The sequence below is a fragment of the Thamnophis sirtalis genome, unplaced genomic scaffold (genome assembly GCF_051295495.1).
Source record: "Thamnophis sirtalis isolate CommonGarterSnake01/CBP01778 unplaced genomic scaffold, rThaSir2_p1.2 scaffold_9, whole genome shotgun sequence".
NCBI lineage: Eukaryota > Metazoa > Chordata > Lepidosauria > Squamata > Natricidae > Thamnophis > Thamnophis sirtalis.
Window position 1 is genome coordinate 16069580 of NW_028261389.1, and position 21944 is coordinate 16091523.

At 39.4% G+C, this 21944-nt stretch overlaps 1 protein-coding gene across 15 annotated transcripts in view; it reads right to left on the reverse strand.

Annotated features, from left to right (window-relative positions):
- The window catches only part of LOC148044050 (serine/threonine-protein kinase WNK1-like), a 114673-nt gene that overhangs the window by 11472 nt on the left and 81257 nt on the right, over positions 1-21944 (reverse strand). For 14 of the 15 annotated variants that reach the window (XR_015697689.1, XR_015697688.1, XR_015697686.1 and 11 more), the window contains 8 exons: positions 19104-20512; positions 15168-15251; positions 10023-10100; positions 9355-9424; positions 7584-7648; positions 4389-5020; positions 2023-2225; positions 578-772 (listed from right to left, as the gene is read on the reverse strand). Coding sequence is in view for 11 of the 15 variants with exons in the window: in XM_087722914.1 (XP_087579040.1) it covers positions 578-772; positions 2023-2225; positions 4389-5020; positions 7584-7648; positions 9355-9424; positions 10023-10100; positions 15168-15251; positions 19104-20512 (2736 nt within the window). In the remaining 4 variants the exon portion in view is untranslated. The remainder of the gene's footprint in view (positions 1-577; positions 773-2022; positions 2226-4388; positions 5021-7583; positions 7649-9354; positions 9425-10022; positions 10101-15167; positions 15252-19103; positions 20513-21944) is intronic. The other variant, XM_087722917.1, reaches the window with a different exon arrangement.

The window sequence follows — 21944 nt, forward strand, 5'->3', positions numbered from 1 at the left end:
TATCATGTTGTTTCTGATACCAGAACACAGCTATTTTAATCCAACTGCATGCATTTAATCCAACTGCACGCCACAAGTAATATATATTATAGCAACGGCACATTAAGACATAATATTGTGCAATTTGAAAGATAGGCAAGGTTTAAATCAGTATGCTCCAATGACTTGCTTTCTATGGTTTGGAAGGAGCCCTGACTATTATATTGTACCATTTCATTCTTCCTTATTTCATCCTTATTTCACATGCCTGATCTGTTTATACAATGAAACTGTACATTTATTTATAAGGGGGGAATCAATGATCAGAGTTCATTGTACAAACCTTCCAGAAAGCTTATATTTCAAACAAGTACAGTGGGACGGACAAGTCAATCTAACTTATTTTGGCTAAACCTTCCTTTCAGCACCGGCCTTAAGTTTTACTCCTCCACCCTCACCCAATCGAAGAAGGTCAATCATCTCTCCTAAATTTTATTTGTCAGGGTTTGCCAGGCTCTAGAAATATTGTCATCCTCTGATGCAGGCAGATAAGCCCCGCTGAAACTCCGTATTACGGATACTCATCTACAATGTTTACCTTGGCCTGGCCCAGAAAGGCTTGGAGCAGAAATGGCCCCATCGCTAGTAAAAGCCGAATAGAGATTTTCACTAGAAGGAGATGGCTTCAGTGGCTGTAACAGATGGTTCTGTCCTGTTTCAGGGACGCTACAAGGAGGGTGCAGGGTCTGCTGCTGGGGTAGAACTGAAGGGGCACTCTGAGCAGACAGGTTTCCTGTGCAGGGACAGAGGAGAGCAGAAGTTAAGGCATTGGTGACATAGTGAAGCCTTTGCTTGCCAATCCTACTACGTCATATTAAAATTCAGTCATGAACTCTAATGACAGACAGGTGTTTGCATTAGCTATCAATTAAGGCTGAAACTACGAGTAAATTTTGTTGAGAAACCGTCACTCTCTATTTAGAAGGCTATGGTTGACAATGAGCATTCAAGTGTCCACATATGATTAGTCAATACTGGTTAAGGCATCAGGCTAGAAATAAGGAGACCGCCGTGAATTCTAGTCCCGCTTTAGGCACAAAGGCAGCTAGGTGACCTTGGACCACTCAATTTCTCTCAGGGTAAAAAAAAAATCTTGCTAAGAAAACTGCAGGGACCTTTCCGTGCAGCCTTTGAGAATCAGACAGTTAAATGAATTTTTTTTTAAAGGTTAACAAAGCACCAGTTGTTCTCTTCACATGACAGGACTCATTTTTATTACATAGATGAGTTGTGAATCTTTAGCGCGTAGACCTAGAAAGTGAGATTGAAGGACCTACAGATAGTCCTCAATTTATCACTGGTTGCTTAACAACTGTTTTGAGGTTACGATGGACTTGAAAAAAGCTACTCACAGCTTGTCCTTGAAACTATTACTGCTGCAGCATTCTGTGGTTACATTTGGAGCATTTGGCAACTGGCTCACATTTACGATTGATTGCAGCATCCATTTGTCATATGATAGTAAATTAGGGTAGGGCTGGCAAAATTGCCTATTGTATAAGTTAGGTTTATTATCACATGATTTGCTTAACAACTATGTGATTCGCTTAATGACCACAGTTGATTTAACCACCATAGTAAAAACAGCCGTAAAATTGAATCCAGTGACACGGTCCCCACAGACACCGCAGAAATAAATAGAGGAGGACTTAGGCACAGTTGAGCTACTTCAGCAAAGCCTTCTGGACTGCCAAGACGTTTAAATTAAGGAAGTGAGTTACTTGAAGTACGATAAAATAAGCGGCCAATTGTAAGAAAATAACTGCCCCTCTGTGAGGGAGATGGGTGATAAATAAGTTTGTGTGTGCGCATGCGCACACTCATGCGTCCGTAAAGTGGTTTGGCTGAAACAAAATTGAAACTGTGGCAAATTAAATGGACATAAAACCAGGCCACCAATACAAAAATGAAAACTCCTTTGACTCAGTGCCGAATCAACTGCACCAAATAAGACAACTTTTCCCACATTTTTACAAAGCTTACCCAAAATTTGTGGACTCTTGTTACCCTGGGAACTGCTGCGACTGGATCGGCTGCTTTTTCCTTTAGTAGGTCTTCTTCTCCTGCCCGAGAGAGGAGCAGCAGGAGGGATGATGACTGCTGGAGGCACTTTGCCCAATTTTGTGTAAAGGAGTTCAATCTCCAGCTTTTGACGACTCTGAAGTTCTTGGATCTCTTTAAGGTGCCTGAAAAATGAAAAGATGGCATACTGATATATTTGTGAGTCCTTTACATAATATTACCTAAGCCAATGTTTTTGTACTGCTGTATTACCTGTTAAGTAATATAGGGAACTGCTCCTACAGTGCATATGGCCTTCTGGAAGGGCATTACAATCTGGATTGGCTTCAGCCCTGAGAGAGGCACTCTTATGCTGGAGGTGGTTGATGAAATAAGATGATTTTGACCCAGCCCATGCCCTTGGTCTTAGTTTTTTATATAATTCTTAATTTAGTTTTAAGTTAGTTAGTTTATATCCCTGGATTTTTAGAAATTCATGCTGTTAATGTTTTAGTCCATCCTTTCCTCTTGGATCACCATGTACAGATGTGGGACCCCTGTCACCCGAATTAGTAATCATATGGTCCTTTCATCACACTCAGGGGATGCCAGATGGGGAGAAACATAAAATCTCTGCTGCTGTAATTTCCCCCCTATGTTTGTGTGTATGTGTGTGTTTGTGTGTGTGTGTGTGTTTGTGTGTGTGTGTTTGGGGTATTATGTTACCCCTGGTATGCCCCAATTATGGGAGGAAGCTAACTGCTTCCATTCTCTGTCCATCGGCTTGTCACAAGAGACCATCACGACAGAAACCCAATATTTTTACTGTTGCCTTTGTTACATTTGTGTTGTATTTGTGCTGATAAATAAATAAAGGGAGACTAGTATAGATGTATTTCAAGCTATTTAGCTCTCATCAGCTAGCCCAGTAAGGGTATACATATATATATGTGTGAGTGTGTATATATATACACACACACATATATATGTCTGTGTGTGTGTGTGTGTGTGTGTGTGTGTATATATATATGTATGTATGTATGTATGTATGTGTATGTGTATGTATATGTATATGTGTGTGTATATATATATATATATATATATATATATATATATATATATATATATATGTGTGTGTGTGTGTGTGTGTGTGTGTGTGTGTGTATGTGTGTGTGTGTATTATATATATATATAATGGCTCTGTGTGTATTTGTGTGTGTGCTCTAGCATAACTTTGGAATGCCTCCAGCAATTTCAACCAAACTTGGTACACAGATGACTTACTCTCTGGAAACAAATACTGTGGGGGTAAGACACCCCTAAAACCCTCGGGGTGTGTGTTCTGTTAAGATACAGCCTGTTGTGTCTTAAAACGGCTTCTACTGTACAGTGCAGTGGAGCTGCCATGGTAACAGCTTCACAATACTCCACAAAGGGGCTCCCTCTGGTAAGGGGGAAAATCCAACATTAGAAATTACGTTTGGTCCAGACATTTCCCCCCTATAAATAAATACCCAGGGTTATCAACTAGTAAAATATTATATATATTTTACTATCTTTAATTTGAATTTTAACTCTTTAGCTTCTTGTTCTCGTTCAAGAACTGAGTGCTGCTGTGTGGCAGGGTGTGTTCCCATCATGGACTCCAGCTCCTGCTGACCTAGCAGTTCGAAAGTGTGTAATTGCAAGTGGATAGGTACCACTTCAGTGGGCACAATAATAGGGAATTGAAAGGAGCCCCCAACTGGGCATCCCCCAGTGATGTCTCCGGATAATCCTTTCAACCCAGAAGCGTCTGAGGTACTTCTGACACAAATGCAAGTGTGTGCTGCTTATTTTGGTTTGAAGTTTCGTTAACTGCTTTAAGTGCTTGTCTTGGGCCAAAAGCTTAGAGATAATTCAAACAAAAAATAAATACATTTCATCTGGAAAGTCTTAGCTATAAGCCAGGTTCTTACCCCCCTTAACTATTTAAAAAAAATATTTATATAATAAAATTAAAGAGGTTAAAAGATGTTGCAAAGTCAAAGAATCAGACTATTGCATCATTTTGATTCGCAGAAATTATTGTCAGCCCAGCAAAAATATCTTGGATAGCTAATGAGCATCCCAGAGATTAGCTTGCCTTCTGGTTAATGGTTTGCAATTGCCAAGGTAATCGTGGAATTTTTACAATTAGGCAAGTGTCCCACGATAGCCATTTTGTGAGTGCGTCCATCACAAACACTCAAAATTCCAAATATGCTCAGCCCTAAAAGTTATTTACTTTTGCATTGGATAAAGAAAACTGATTCAGAGATGAAGCACTTTTCCTCACTGGTTGCCATTAATTCCCCCTGAAAACTTACTTTTCCCGTAGTCGACGCAGCTCACACTTCAAATCTTCATCTTCTATGTCTGACTCATTATCGCTGCTCAGGTAGGAAGAGTTGAATGAGTTGCTGAGACTCTGGACTGGAAGATTGACTTTTGAGGCAGGAGGGGGGATTGAATCAGGACTCCCTGAACCATCATCTAACTCTTTAGCTGCACCGCTCAGGAAAGCAGCTTCCAATTCAGAGGATGGCCCATTCAGATGCAGAGATGGCCTTCTCTCTGCAAATTCCGATTTAGGGGTTGTAAGTGGAGAAGAAACTTGCACAGAGTCCATGGACAAAGGGACCACTTCAGGAACATCTCTCTCCATGCAGGTTACCTCATCTTGAGTTCTAGACACAGAAAAGCGGCCAACTTGGTCCGTCGTTGTTGTCACCTGGAAACGTCCAACCTTGGTTGGCTGCAAATGGACAGTGGGAGAGAGTGCACCATCCACTGCATCCACTGAAGTGACGGGGATATTATCTGCTGTCCCACTGTAGGCGTGCTTCACGAGAGTACTTTCTGGACTGCTGCTAGACAAAGATGAGGATTCTGAGGTTGTTGTATCAAAGTGCTTGGGTTTACTTTCGCTGTCTTTCTGGTCATCCACAGCCACTGACACCTAATTGTAACAGAGATATTATTAATTCAGTTTAGTTGTAGAAATATATAAAGTGTATAGTGTTTTAGGTCCCTGCACTGAAACAATGACCATATACACTTTTATGTTGTGAAAGAAATATGGAGAGGGAGAGAAATGAAGCAGAATTTGCTTGTGTCCATTGTAGAAACAAGGGGAATGAATAAAGAGCCTAGGAAATGTGCCAAAAGCTTAATGGAAAAAGCCATGACAATTTTAAATATAGTTTTCTATTTAGCATACTTAGTTAAAAAGTCAATCATTACACTGGACTATTCATTGATAAAATGATCACTCTTCAGTACTAGTCACAAAATAAAAAAATGAATACCTGATCACAGCTGTGGCATTGGGCTAGTTTTCCTATTTTAAGTGTTGCAGTAATGTTTAGCACGACACTATTATGGAACTATGAATCTTAGCCAATTTTAAGAGACAATGGAGGATCACAATTCCCCACTACCAGCTTGTACAATTGTGGTGTTCATGTTCTATCTAGTCCCTCCATAACAGAAACAGAAATAATTATTTCACCTCAGTGTTCTCCTTTGGAAATCTTACTTTTGGCTTTTCCTCTTTAAAAATGAATGTTTACATTATTTTAAAGACTTTCCCTCTTTTCTGGAAACAGAATGTCTGGTTGAAGAATTGTATGCTCATGTAGTAAACCACTATTCTGAGGAATATTTATGGCCAATTGCTAGCAATTAACAATCACAGAAACCTTCATAGGGAAATAACATAAAGAGAAAATCCAGGTCGGTTGCAATTGGGAAACCCTTCACGCAAGGTAATTTATCAGGGGAATGTGCCTCTAGTGTTTGGTATTGGTGTTGCATTCTGCTTCCCTGTTCTCTAGCTCACTGCCCAACCAATGGACCCTCAGAGACTCAGGCTTCTGACTGTTGCTACAGAATGCCAGGTCAGTTTGTAATAAAGCCTCCCTCACCCATGATATTAATTAGTCAACTAACGGATCCCATAGGTTTTAGAGGGCTGTTTGGATCATTGCTGAAGGCATAGTGCATGTTCCGAACCAAAGCCTTAGTTGCAGCCGAGACTTTCAATCGGATTGTGTCTATGTGGTTCTTTCCTCTTGTCATAAGTTTCTACTTTTTGCTGTTGTTTTAATGCATTCTTAATGGCTCATTCATGAGATGGGAAGCCATATAAATTGGTCAAGGATCGCAAACACATTCAACACAACAGAAACTAATTTAGGAATACCTTTGGACTAAAACTAATCCTATTCTGATCCCACTACTGCTGGATTGTCTTGTTTACACAATATGTTAACCTACCCTTTACCTATTTATTGTACCAGGTAAACACAATCATTATAAAGTTTGAAAATGCTCAAAGGGAAGGAGCTTGCAAGATCAAATATTGTGTGGGTATTGGTTTCTTAGTAGGCTTAATATCTTATGAAATGGCTTGTCTAACACTCAATTAAATAACTAGAAATTAGTTGAGCAGCAATTTTGGAAATTGCTATCTACCTAAGGCAAACCAGCAGAAAACTTGGGGAAAAAGAGGCTCTGAGATAGAAGCAGCAGTTCCGGAAGAGAAAAGGCTGAAATTATGGCCAGAAGCAATATGACTTGAGGATAGCTAATTCCCCACCAACATTAAGTACAGTAGTCCTAATGGGACCCCGAGAGAAGAAACCTTGGCATAATAGACATGAAACAGAAAATGAAATCTATAACTTACATGAGTGTTCTTGGGAGGAAGAAAACTATTTTGCTCCAATTATTATGCAACTCTACCTTTAATTTGGGGGTGGGGGGTAGTGTAAGACCAAGATAGTGAACAAGAACTATAATAACTTGGTGTTGTGGGAAAAATGTAGTGGGAAATTCCAAGAAGAGCATTCTGCCTGACAGTTTATTGAGTACAATTGAGGTCATTTCCACACAATTATATATGTCTTTCTTTTATTCACATAAGCAACAAAATAATTGAACAAGCGGGCATCAATGTTTGTTTCAGTATCTCAGCAAATGTAAATCAGAACACACACACCCCAATAAAGTTACAATGTTTGAACCTTTTCAACTTATCTGTAATTAAACCATCTTTGCCCTTCACAGTAAACATCCAAATTTAAAAAATCTTCTGTTTTTGAGGGAGGCAGAAAACCTTGGGTTTTTAAAGGTTTAGAATGGGATGAACAAGAGCCAAGGTGGCGCAGTGGTTAAATGCAGCACTGCAGGCTACTGCTAGATCAGCAGGTCAGCGGTTCAAATCTCACCGGCTCAGGGTTGACTCAGCCTTCCATCCTTCCGAGGTGGGTAAAATGAGGACCCAGATTGTTGGGGGCAATATGCTGACTCTCTGTAAACCGCTTAGAGAGGCCTGAAAGGCCTATGAAGTGGTATATAAGTCTACTGCTATTGCTATTGCTATTGCTAACTTTTCCCCTTTTCTGGCTTCGTTGCTAATTATGACCTTCTTGACAGTGGTGATGGGCTCTAATAGCACCCATTTATCTATTATAAACCCATCTGTAAAAAAAGGAGTAATCGATACTCCATGCTAATACCTGAAAACGACCCATCTTAAGAACTGCAACTTCCGAGGTGCTACTGCTCTCTGCATCCTGAGAACCTGAAAGACCAAATGGAAATAGAACATGAGACACAGGTCTCTAACCCTTAACACAGGTGGATAAATTCTTTGAGGGGAAAAATCCATTGAAAATATTTAGTTATATCAAATTAAGTCAGTCAATGATGACATTATTGAACTTGATAGGCCAAGATTCAGACTCCATACAGGAGTTTGTTACGTTCCTTTGTTCCATTATGAAATCTAACCAGCTTTTATTTGTGGACATCTTTTAATACTGCATGAACCTCAAAAATGTACAACTGGATGATGATGAACGAATTGAGGGAGGTCACACTTGTTCTGCCTGGACAAGCCAGAGAAGGAGTCCAGTTCTGTATTTGCAAACAATGGTGTCCGTGGGTGGATCCAAAGAGGCAAAGCTGGCAGAGGTGACATCCTTTTGTACATATGTGCACCAATGTTGCTCTTAGATGCCTTTCCTTCTTTGCCACTTGCCTGTCAGCAACACTGGCCACCACCCCTCCCACATCACCTCATCTAGCCTCTCTTTCTCTGAAAGTTGTTTGCTGCCTTTATACTCCTTCCCATTGGCTCTGCTCTGCTCACCCCAGCCAAAGGAGGGATATGCAGGGTAGTTGAGAGTGGAGTCACTTGAGACTGCCCAGAATTTCCCAGACATCAGGCACAAGTGTGAGAGAATTTGGGTCTCTTCTGCTAGGACTTCTCTTTACCTAACCTATTAGCCAGGAGCCATCCCCAGATATGGAGACCTAATGATATATTGGACTTTTTCCTTTCTGATGTCACTTTTCTCTCTTCTTAAGTCCATGTTATCCCAAACTGCTGGTCTGGAGAGCGGATGCCAGTTTCTCATCCCTGCCATGGGTCAGCTGAAAGGCTCTAGGGATGCCTGTGGCAGGTTCCAAAATACTTACTACGCTTTCTATCCAAACCTGGAGACATAGTGGGCATGGAATTGCCTTGTGCCTTGTACTTTTTGGCTCCCATTGCAAGTTAGGTGCTAGACCTGGCTGTCACAGGCTGACCTGGTGTTGGAAAGCTTGCCTATATGGGAGTGGCTACTACCTATCCTACTGGCTAAATTAACTCAAGGGAGCTGCTGGGTACAGATAAGCACCAAACACTATCTCCATAAAGAGGAAGAGGAGGGAACCTATCCAGACTACTTCAGAATCCGAGAACCCGTTTTAGCATATTGTGGAATTATTAGCACAGATAATTCTTTGGATTAAATTCCAAAAACTTATTTTGAAGCACGTGGAATATGTAAGCAGCATTTAAGAGTCATTTACTAAAACAGCCAGAATTGTTTTCAAGATTCTGTATTTTTTATCAGCTACTACATTTATGATCCCATGACCTTCAAAACATTTTTTCAGAACGGAGTCCAAAGCATCTACAAACACACAATCAAAGCAAAGAAGAAAAGCCTGCTAACTACAAAATCACATTAAATTGAAAAATAATGCACCAATGTAGCCATTTTAGCTACATATATATGCAACTTTTTTCTATCTACATTACTCAAGCATTACTCAATTTAGCTAGGTAAATTTTTGTGATGTGAACAAATTCTAAAAGAAAATATTTTTGAAATTATAATCCTGTTACAAAGACTTCAAACCCTATTGCAAAACAATTCTAAATAAAACATTCAGTTTTAGCAATGGCAGAAGCATGCTTTCTACTTTCCAGAAATTGTTATAACCAGAGACTCTTACCAGAATCTGTGGGTTGCTCTGAGGCGGATACCATTCCAGTCACTGCTGAAGTTGCCACAGGTGGCACAGACTATAAAAACACAGCAAATAATAATAATAATAGTTTGTTCTTTTTATCCTTTTTCAGGTTGGGACAATCATCAATATGTCATCATTCAAATGTCCCATCATTTTTATTAAGATGCAGATACAAAAGCAAAGTACTTATGAATATTTGCTGTAGCAGATTGACACTACTAGGAAATAGTTCAGCTAATTTCAACACTGAATTTTCCAGAATGTTGGTGCTACTGTAAAAAATGATTCACATCCCTGATATTTGTCAAAGGGAAAGAACTCTGAGCAGATGCTGGACTGCATCATTTCAGACTACAGTTATGACATGAGACAGTTAAGATGATGCCTGAGGGCACCTCTCTTGATATTGACTAGGCTCCATGTACATTTGACTTTGATTTTCAAAATTAGAGATGCATAACAACCCTGGAAAGTCTACAGGGCTGCAAATGGTAAGCAAGAGTTCATATGTGGCCCCTGGGCAATTCTAGGATATGAGATAAGCAAAACACAGCCAGCAAATCTGCTTAGCATTCTTAAATTTTCTGGACAATTGGCCATCAGGTCACAAGCATGTGAATATGTTCAAGTTATTTTCGGTCAAAACCTACACATGCAGTTGTTGTAACCATCTCTGGACTCAGAGTTCTTCTCAGCTGGGCATCCAGATCTTCCAGAGGTTGTTGGGACTAGAAGAAGGAAAAAAACAATTAAACTTTGCTCCTTAAAGCTTCCCAATATGCATAACTTCTCTAGAATGCAACAAACTTCTGAACAGTCATATCTTTATATCCACAAAATTATAGCTTTATGTTGAAACAAATTCAAAGGCATTTGGCATATAAAAATGGGCATGTATGAAGTCTCTAATTTTATATTAATTCATTGCTTATGAGCATCATTTTGTCCATAGCAACCTTACTTGAAAAATCTGGAAGTATATTGCAACATTAAAACAGAATATAGGTATATACTAAGAAGTCTATGAGCTACTCTTAGGACTGTTAAGATACAAACCCCATGGATCTTCTTTTTTTCTGAGCTGATATAAATATACCTACCCACTCCTTTGTGTTTTTCATATTGCCATTTAGAAATTTTTCAACAAACTATATTTTTGCATAATAAATGTGGCCTAAATACAAATTATCTCTGAGAAATGCACAAGTAAAATTACAATCACATCTACTTGATCCATGCTTATTACATTAAGTAGTTAATGTAAATTGGTAATCCATGTGTACATATCAACTCTTGCTCTATATAGCACAATAATCTGAAAAGGGAATGGAGCACCAATGCCATCTATTTCCTTCACACACTGGAAAACACTTTCATGATTTAGTTGATTCTTGGGGCTCAATCCTTCAAAGGCCTATTAAGAAAGAAATTAAGCCGAGAGGAGGAGCCAACGTCACGATGATACGGACGTGCAGTCTCGATGCTCTGAGACCGCTGCCGATACTTTTGCATAAACGGTCCCGTAAAGACGGGGAACAGGAAGAATATGTCTTGCTGATGTCAGGGACACTGCAAAGTCCCTGATTGATCCAAGAGAAGATCTTCAAGCCAGCGACAAAAAGTCTAGCCCCAGGCTGATGAAGTTGGGACGGCTCCAGAATGGAAGGAAAGTGGAAAGAGAAAGTGTGTCCATCTGGTGAGGAAACTTTACTGTTTTGGAAAGACTCCCCCCAAATTTTTTTTAAAAAGTTTAATTAAATCCGAAATCTGAAGAAAATAAGTGGCGAAATTAACCTATATTGGATTGCTTTGGATAATGTGTTTCTTTTTCTTTGTAATTTTACTTTGTGGATTACTTAGAACATGTTATAAAGGTGTAATTTTATTGGATGATATTTGAAATAATTAATGAAATGTCATTATGTGGTTGTGTTTTCAATTTTGGATTATTTTATGCAAAATGATGTTAAAACAATTATAATCAAATGAGAATTGTGGGATGTTGATAGTAAGATATATAAAGATTTTTGATTTAGTGATTTCAACTGGCAAGCTGATTTTATTATTCAAAGAGAGACGGTTCGCACTAAAATCTAAGCTAATTGAAACCAAAGAACAGAAGAATCTAGTGGCGAATTGGTTTTTTTTTTAATGGATTTATGGCCGGTGGTTACCCTATTTCTTAAATGTTTTAAAGATCTACTTTTTTCTCTGACTCTCTTTAAGTGGGCTGTAAATTAACTTACTATAAATTGGCTTTTTACGATCTGACACTTTTATTGCTTGGCTGTGTTGGTCTAAGATCAGATAAGATCGCACAGCTCCCAGCGTGTTTTTACTTGCAAATATTTTAGACTGCGTCACAACATGGTGTCGATATATACTCCGAAAAGTTCGTTTCAAATGTTCTTCTCTGCATTTCAAAAGTTGTTTGACTCATATGAAAGATTTGAAAAAAAATTGGACCATTTGATATTAAAATATGAAGAAAAAAGTGAGAACGTTGAATGTTTGAATGTTCCTGAAATACAAATGAAGAATGTGAGAAATGAAGCCTCTCAACTTGCTGACATGCAGGGCGTCTGGGTTATTTCGGAGGGAGAAAGAGATGCAGCCATACAGAAGATTTATTTTAAAAGACAGAGCGCAGGAGGAATGAGAAGCATTAAAGAATCTACACTTTATGAAACATCATTTGCAGAATTTTTAATTCCACCCTTGAGAATCAAAAACAAATTGAAAAGTTTAAGAAGCCTGGGACAATGTTATTATTTCATCAGAGGCATCCTGAGTAAAAAGGTGCGAAGATATCCCTGTTTGGACTTGCTTATAAAAACATTTGGTAAATCTGTTCTACGAATGGCAATAGGATTGAGAAGATTTTATTATTGGAGAGACATAGGCTGATAGATGGAAGAATACAATTTGAAATTAGCTAAATCTAATTACTCTTATTTGTAATAGATATAGCTGAATAATAATTGATATGGATAGTAATGTATATAATGTGGAGTTGATATGATAAATAATGGATATGAGAAGGGAAGGTTGGAAATATTTTTGGATCATATACAAAGGTTATTAATTACAATAATTGTTACTATTAAAAAAATAAAATAAAATATATACAGTTAAATGTTAACTAATATGGGGAAAATGTTACGATATACGATATAATTACATAAAGAAGGGAGAATGATAATAAACTACATTGCATGGAAGATGGAATTTTTGGTATTAAATATTATGTTCAGCTAAAACAGGATATGAGGATTTGATGTTAACAGAGGATTTTACAAACAAGTAAATGAGATGTCAGCATGTGGTTATGGACTAAACCTTTGGCATAGTTAAGGATGAAGGATGTTTAAATAACTGTAGTCAACTAAAAGTGGAGGTATAATGATGTCAATATGGTAAACATATGAGTTAAGATATTTGAATTAATGTGAATTATGATATGAATTAATTATAATATGAATTAATGGAAGAGATGCACCAAAACATGTTGTAACCAGCTGATATACTTTTTTTAATATATATATATACCTGTGTTACCTCTTTTTTTTTTTTTTTTTGGTTTTTCTTTTGTTTTTTGTTTTGTTCTTTTTGTCTTTTTTGTTTTTTTTTCTTTTTCTTCGATTTTTTCTTTCCCCACTGGTGTGGGCATGTATTGTTTAAGAAATAAAAATTATTATTATCATTATCTTTTTAAAAAAAAAATAATAATTATAGTCAAATGAAAATGGATATATGATGATGGTGACATGTATGAATATTTGAGTTAAAATGCTTGAGTTAACATGAACTATGTTTCTTGACTGTGGAAGAGATGCGCAAGAGTCTATTTGTAACCAACGGATACACTTTCTATAGCATGTAAAGAAGGATGTTGTATTTGTTTTAAATTAAAAATTAAAAAACTTTAATTAAAAAAAAGATTTTTGATTTAAAATATATAATGTGATATGAACTATAAGTAATGACTGTGGAAGAGATGCATGAAAGTTATTTGCAACCAATCGACACACTTCTACAATATGTAATGAAAGATGATTTTGTGTGTGTTGTGTTTGTCTGTTTAACCAAAAATAAAAAATTCTTTTCAAAAAAAGAAAGAAAGAAGCTAAGCCTAATTATTCAGAGCCCTATCCTCAATGTGCACAGAGAGGATTTCAAAATCCAGTAGCATTTACTACTACGTAGAATGCTGCCTGTTTAACAAAGTAATACTTTTAATAAGTTATTTTTTATTATACTTCCAAGATCAAGTTTACATATAGATTTCCAGCATATCCAACTATATTTTTTATAATCCTTCTAGGACTGTGTTATGAAGGAATAGTATTGAAAATATTTTTAAAAAACCAGACACTAGGTAAATACACTATATAAAATATAACCTAAACTGTATAATTCAGAGTTTAACAGTTTATTTATTTGAATAGTTCCAAGCAGGACTATAGAAATAACAATTCCCAGAAAGCCAGCATAGATTTAAGATTTGGTATAACCATTACCTATATTTGGTTTAGCAAGAACCAATTGATGCGTTAAAATTAACTTAACAAATATTGCACTTTTCAATCACAACACTGGCAGTGTTTCCAACTCAAGAGGCTACATGCCCAATTTTTTTAAAAGTATCTTGCAATATAAATGTAATCATATATTGCATTATTTTTTATATTTCTCTCTCTCTCTCTCTCTCTCTTTGTGTGTGTGTGTGTGTGTGTGTGTGTGTATGAGAGAGAGAGAGAGAGAGAGATCTTGATCCTGCCTTTCTTCTAAAAGCTTGAAGCCACTTCCATAGGGATTGTCCTTATTTCTGTCAGTGCAGCAGCAACCACATGAGGTAGGTTGCCCCGAGAGAGTAGCTGATCCAAAGAGACTCAGTTGGTCAATATTGCTGAGTGTGAATTTTAACCCTATCTACTTCTTGCTCAATATCTTAATGACGCTAACTCTAATGATATATCCACATAGTCCTCTCCAGCAGCATTAGTTAATGTAGATACGGTATCTAACAATGGTTTTCAACAGATGGACGTGCATGTTCAACCTTGATTGGGCTTCCAAACCTAAGTTGGCTTAGGGCTGTTTAGTAACTTGGAAGGGAGACAAGAACTGTAGACTATGCATGAAAGTAAAAAAGAATAACGAAGCAATGAGAAACCATTCTGCATCCCATCAGGATAACTGTGTGGACTCATCTATGATCCCTCCAATTCCTATAATTAAGACCCACAGAACTCAAAAGGCTCATACCATTATGCACTGATCAGCAGGCTTTGAAGATAATGCTTCCTATAAAAAAACATTGCATATAAGTGCCCCAAAGATTTCTAGCTGACTATTTATCAAAAACAGGCACACTGTATTTTTATCTCAATTCCTTGAAGTGGTGGTCCCCATTACCAACCGAATTTGAAGCACCAGGACTTTATTCACGGGATGTACCTTTTTTTTAAAGGGGGAAAAATACATCTCACAAACTCATTAGGCGTCAAACATCAGAACACATTTAAAAGGAACTATGTACTGATATCAAGGAAGCTTGATATCTTTAAACCAGATAACAGAAAAGTTCAGCAGCTATTTTGTATTGGAAGGGAGAGGGACTGGAAATAAAAATACCTCTAAATAAGAAGTCTGTCTATTATTAAGTGAGATTATGCAAGAAAAGGTTGCCCAGTTAATAAAAGAAGGTGTAGGAAGAACTATCATGCAATAGAGTTTAATTGAAGCATGCTCATTGAAAGAAAAACCAGGGGAAGCAGATAGCCGTAGAGCACCTGAGTTAGTGTAGGTCCCGGAAAGGGTGGCAGCTGCTCACTGGGTGGAGCACCAGTTGGAAGTTCAGAACCTACTGGTAGTGCCTATGGATAGACATGAAATTTAAGTTTAGTGACAGAAGCAAAAAATTAAACTTCACATGGAACCAAAGTATGTCGTTCTAGAGCAGGGATGTCAAACTCAATTTCATTGAGGTCTGCATCAGGGTTGTGTTTGATCTATCGGGGGGGGGGTGATGGGTGTGCCTAGGGTGGGCATGGCCAGCTCGACATCATTTGTGTCTGAGGCTCCTGTGGTGGCCTGAGCGTTCTGCCAATAAAAATGGGCTCCCAAGTTCCATTTATGTCTGCAATGGCCTGCTACAACTCTCAGCCAGTGAAAACAGAGCCTGGGAGGGCCCCTCTGTTTTCCCTGGCAGAGGGTTGCAGGCGAGTGTCGCAGCCAAAAACGGAGGTCAGGAGCCTATTTTCCCTGGCAGAGGCACCGCAAGCTGGTCCTTCACTGTTTCCAGGCCCCTGGAAACTGGCCCTTCATTGGACCCTGTGGGCCAGATCTAAGCACCCCACAGGCTGGATTCGGCCCCTGGGTCTTGAGTTTGACACCCCTGTTCTAGAGCCTTCAATAGTTAAAAGAACATCATTAACTTCGGTTATGATTAATTGCTGAAATTCTTTATATCAATCAGTAACACACCAAAAGCAAAACTTCAACAAAGAATGTAACCATTTTCAGACCCCAAGCTTTGGTCATAATAAGTGGAATATGGGGGGAAGATGATAATCTGAAACCTATTGGGCAGAATATATTTCATGAAAAAATAGTTTAGTTCCGTCCAAATATCAGTTATTGGCAGTTCTCTTTTAAAAAAAAGTCAATATTTTTTTGGTCTAAAACTGAGCAGTTTGTATCACTTTAAAGGTATTTATTTTGCTTGGAACTTTTTATCCCATTGTGTTAAAAAATAAGAAAACCATATTCATTTGTAGTTCTCTCAAGCTCATCAATGAAAGGCAAAAATCTCATTATAGACCTTGGGTAAACTTTTAACTCAAGCTAATTTGGACAAATTTTCAACGTGACAAAATGAACTCCAAACCAAATTGGTTAATGCACACCACTAGTCTTTTAATAGGAAGCACTGAGGGAGTAGTTATTGTTTTAAACCCCATCTGTATCTTAAGGGGGGGTTTGAATATGTATTGTTTACATAGACATACTTTCTTTGGTTAAGTAGTTGTCATATTCTTAACTCAAAAACAAATATATTTAAAGCAAGATTAGCTAGAGTTAGGTTACAGTTGAAGGTTACAGTTATTTGAACTGCTCATGAGATTGGCCTAGCTACCATGCAAATGAAGGAAAAGGTTAACGAATATGCTGAAGGAAACCATAAAATTGGTTGTTCTATTAAAAGATACTGGAGCATGCAAGTTCAAGAGGGGAAAAGTTATGTTACCAACATTGGTTAAAACAACATATCAGCCTAGCAACAAAGTTCTGGATAATTCCATTATACGTAACAGCAGTGAATCTAAAGAATGGAATGCAGAGTTTTGAACATCTCCCTCTCCACTCCTCCATCAAAAATAGGTAGCTGTGTAAAATTTAGTTTGGAATGATATCTCATTATACCTCTTTTTTAAAAAGAAAAAAACATTAGAAGTTGTTGCAATATAGCTCTACATATGATAGTTTGGGGAAATTTTTAACTCTACATAAGAAAACACAAAGGTTATCATGTAAGTAACTTTGTAAAAAAAGAATGAGTTAATTTGATCTTCATTCATTTTCTTCCAGAAAACTTTAAAAAATAAACTCAGTCTCCATCTAAGTTTTTTCAAACTCCTATAACCTGTTTATTTTCCTTGTGTTCAACAGCATCAATGTTCTCTTTAATTTGGCAAAGAAATGTGGTTCATAATCTCTGCCACTTAATATTAAATGAACTCAGCTGTGACTGAAGATCTTAAAATGGTGATCTGGGGATTCACACGTATGGGGTATATTCCTATACAAACCAATATTCTGAAACATACTCTGTGTCAGGCCTGCAGCCATCTTTTCTTTTGGATCTTTGGCCTGCTATGCATTTTCTATTGTGTGAAAATGGGAGAGGGGATTGTAAGGAGTTACATACTATGTAGCCATAACAAAATTCTTTCTAGAAAGCCAAGGTCATCCTTTGTCTCTGCACCTGACCGGAATTGGATGGGTGGAACTGCCAGCATGGCAATGGGAGATTGGGCCATGTGATGGACTTGGGGGTGTGGGGGCAAGATCTTGAACTTTCAACTAGGTGGGGAAGCTTTCAAAATCAGGTTTTCTCAGATGTGCCAACATGGCTCTCTTAATAAATTGGAACTTTGGGCAATACTTTGCCTTGGACTCTGATTTACTTTTTGGGTGCTATTTGGAACGCTGACACTCTGGCTGAGTTTGTATTGGCAAAAAACTACCCTTCAAAGATAAACTGTGATGAAATGATTCGTGATGAATGTATCTTTTCTTTTATGTACACTGAGAGCATATGCACCAAAGACAAATTCCTGGTGTGTCCAATCACACTTGGCCAATAAAGAATTCTAACTATCTATCAAATGTTGTCCAGATTCCCAGGAGGAAGGAAGTACATTAGTTTGGCAAGATTTCTATCTATAGGTGCAAAGCAACAAAGAAAATTGCTCAGAAGAATCTTAACATGTTTTCCTTGGTTACTGAAGCCTGACATCGACTCCTCCATCCTGTTGCATTCAATTTCCTGGTACTCAGTTCCAGGTCATTATAAATAAATGTGCCATTAATAATCACATTTAGCAGGGAAACAGTCACATGAATGTAGTACATATGAACACTTGAAAGAATTATAGCTTATAGTACAGAGACCGGATTGGTTAGCAGTGGCTGTTCTGGCAGTCTGGCATCATTAAGAGAGAACCCTGTAGGTCATATAGCAAGAACCTCAACTGACCCCCGACTTACAACTTCCTTCCAGTTATCCATTGACTTTGCTTATCAGAAGCCAAGGAAAATCACAAATTATGATCACATGACAGTGGGACACTGCAACTGCCCTAAATATGAGAGCTAGTCATAACTACCACTTGTTCAGCACCATCATAACTTCAGAAAGTCACTGAGCATGGGAGCTGTTAAGCAAGAACCATTTGCAATGAGCAGCTGTTATTTTGGGTTATATCTGTGCATCACGCACATACATTTTATTTATTTTTATCCCACCTTTATTATTTTCATAAATAACTCAAGGTGGTGAACATACTTAATACACCTTTCACCTCCTATTTTCCCCACAATAACAACCCTGGTGAAGCGAGTTGTGCTGAGAGAGAGTGATTGGTCCAAAGTCACCCAGCTGGCTTTCATGTCTAAAACAGGATTAAAACTCACAGTTTCCTGGTTTCTTGCCTGCTGCCTTAACCACTAGATTGGATTAGCTGAGGAGGCAGATATATAACTTTACAAAGTACACAGCTATGATAATATTTAGTCACCATAGCCATATGCCTCCATAAATTTATCAGGTTTAAAGCCATCCAAGTTGGTAGGTATCACAGTATTTTGTGGTAATTTATATAATTTAATGATGTGTTATATTGTGAAATACCTTTTCTCCAATCAAATTCCCTACCATTTCATTTAATTAAGACAAAATTTTATTATGATAAGCAGGTAAAAAATTTTTCTATCCCCCACCTTTCACTTCACTCATAACTTTTTGTGTCTATTTTGCTTTGCTTTTCTAAGCAGAAATACTAATGTAAATACTAATATTTATAATATTTAGCAAAGAGCTAGAACGGATGAACTAACGCTAAGAAACTTATAAAGGTTGAACAAGGAAAATATCGATAAATATTTAGCAGGCTTTTCATTTGACGCGATTTAAAATGCTTTGATCAAAATACTGGATTCCTTACCGAGGTCCGGTTAAGAGGTGGTTTTGAAGGAGGCGTCCCTGGTTTAGTCGTTGCTGTTGCGGGGCAGCACGTCACTGAGACGGAACTAATTGGGGTGCCAGCTTGTCCTGGAGTGGTAACTGGTGTCATGACAGGAAGACCTGTTGGACCAAGCACCAAACTTGCTGGTGGTATACTGGTACTTGCAGTGGATGGCACAGGCTTTGTGGGTGCACCAGTAGTACTTGGTAAGCCAGGAATGGCTGTGCCCTCCATTGTTAAAGATGTTTCCAGGGACACAGAGGGGTGAGCTGTTCCAATTCCACCATGTTCACTGAAGAGGGATCGCAGCTTTTCTTCCAGGGTTTTTATGTCATCAATGCCAGGTGCTTTGGGCTGGGTGTCAATATCCCCTTCTAGACAATGAGTATGAGGTTGATTGGGTAATGGCGCTGGCTGAGGCTGACTGTGTATCAAAGTCTGCTGGACAACAGGTATATTAGCTACTGGCTGTGCCAGTGGTACGGCACCAGGCAAAGGGCCCTGGGGTAACACTGGGGCAGAGACTGCACCCAATGGTGTTGCAAAACTAGATGAGGTAACTATAGGTGGGACGGGTAATGGCTGTACCACAGATTGCTGGGAGCTGCTGCTAGACATGCCCGAGTCTCCTGTAGAGAGTATTGGTACAGAAACATGCACAGGTATTTCACCTGTATGGCACAACTGTGGATTTTCTGATGCCTGTTCACTTTCTGATCTTGGTTGCAGCACACTAACCACTACCACATTTGCTAGGCTGGGAACAGAAGTGCTGGTGTTCAAGTGAGAAGTCTGTGAAACAACGCTCTGGGCCATAGATACAGGAACTGTTTGAGATGTTGTTGAAACAGCACTGCCAACTGGCTGGGATGGCACCAATGGCGCCATAACGCCCGATACTGTAACACTAGGCCCTGTTGTTGCAGCTTGTGGCAACGTCAGGGAAGCAGGCGTGCTAATACTAGTAACAATTTCTCCAGTAGCAGAAGCTGCCTGGACTACAGATGTGGATGGAAATGAAGGTGCACTGACACTCAAAGCTACTCCACTAATTAACTGTGATCCAGGCAACACTGGTGGTGGAGAGCTTGGGACTGACAATTCTTCACTTGTTGGAAGCCCTGTTTCTGTGGACTGAGTTGACGATAAAGAAATACTAGTGGAGGGAGGAAGTGACGCAGAGGAAGCAGGTACAGTTGTAGATGGCAGCCCATTGGCCCCTGAAGCTACAATAGGAAAAGGAGGCACAGCTTGGTTAAATATTGGGGGAGCTGTGCTAGGTCCTTCAGTGTGCTGCATATGCTTGAGTTCTGAGAAAGCTTGCTGCAGACTGATTGATGATGCAGAATGCGAGAGATTCATCCCAGGACCATGAGATGTGGAAGCAACTGAAAGAAAAAGACACAGTCAACTTATTCAGGAAAACTTACCGAAGGGCACTAAATGTAATGCTAAATGCTGGTTAACGTAATTTGCACTTCTATAGGTAGTCCTTTTTTAACAACGGTATTTGGAACCAGAATTTGTGTTACTAAGCAATGAGATCATAAAGCACAATGGGTGATTCTGCTTCTTAGTGACAGCAGACCTGCAGTCCCATTGCCATTGTTCAGTGAATCACAGCGGATCATTAAGTGAGGTCTTGAGAGGACCACAACTTCCAACTTTCAGCTGGTTTCTCCATTGGCTCTGCTTGTGAGAGAAGCTGGCAGGGAAGGTCAAAAATTATGATCATGAAACACAGGCACTGCAATGGTTGAAAATCCAGGTCGGTTGCCCACCCTGGACCATGGTATCCTTCTGCGGCGGTTGCGGGAGATGGGAGTGGGAGGCACCATTCTTCAGTGGTTCTCCTCCTACCTCTCGGACAGGTTGCAGTCGGTGTTGGTCGGAGGGCAGAGATCGACTCCTAGGCCCCTCAATTACGGGGTGTCGCAGGGTTCGGTCCTGTCTCCCCTCCTATTTAACATCTACATGAAGCCGCTGGGTGAGATCATATGTCGGCACGGGATTAAATACCACCAATACGCGGACGATACACAGTTGTATCTGTCCGCCCCGTGCCAACTCAGTGAAGCGGTTGAAGTGATGTGCCAGTGCCTGGAGGCTGTCAGGGTCTGGATGGGAACGAACAAGCTTGCATTCAATCCCGACAAGACTGAATGGCTATTGATGCTCTCTCCCAAAGATTGGCTACTTACTCCATCTCTCAGTCTGGGGGGTGAAATTATATGCCCCTCAGAAAGGGTTCGCAATTTGGGAGTCCTCCTGGACCCGCAGCTGACTTTAGAACACCATTTATCGGCTGTGACCAGGGGGGCCTTTGCCCAGGTTCGCCTGGTGCACCAATTGCGACCCTACCTGGACCGGGAGGCCCTTCGAATAGTCACTCATGCCCTCGTGACCTCAAGACTGGACTACTGTAACACGCTCTACATGGGGCTGCCCTTGAAGAGTTTTCGGAGACTTCAGCTTGTCCAGAATGCAGCCGCGCGAGCGATTGTGGGTACACCTAGGTACACCCATGTTACACCTATCCTCCGTGAGCTGCACTGGCTGCCCATTGGTCTCCGGACACGCTTCAAAGTGCTAGTCGTTACTTTTAAAGCCCTACATGGTATCGGACCTGGGTACTTGAGAGACCACCTCCTGCCAATTACCTCCCAAAGACCTATTAGATCCCACAGACTAGGCCTCTTCCGAATTCCATCTGCTGGCCAGTGTCGACTGGCAACTCCCCGGGGGAGGGCCTTCTCTGTGGCTGCTCTGGCCCTCTGGAATGATCTCCCCGTTGAGATCCGGACCCTTACCACCCTTCCG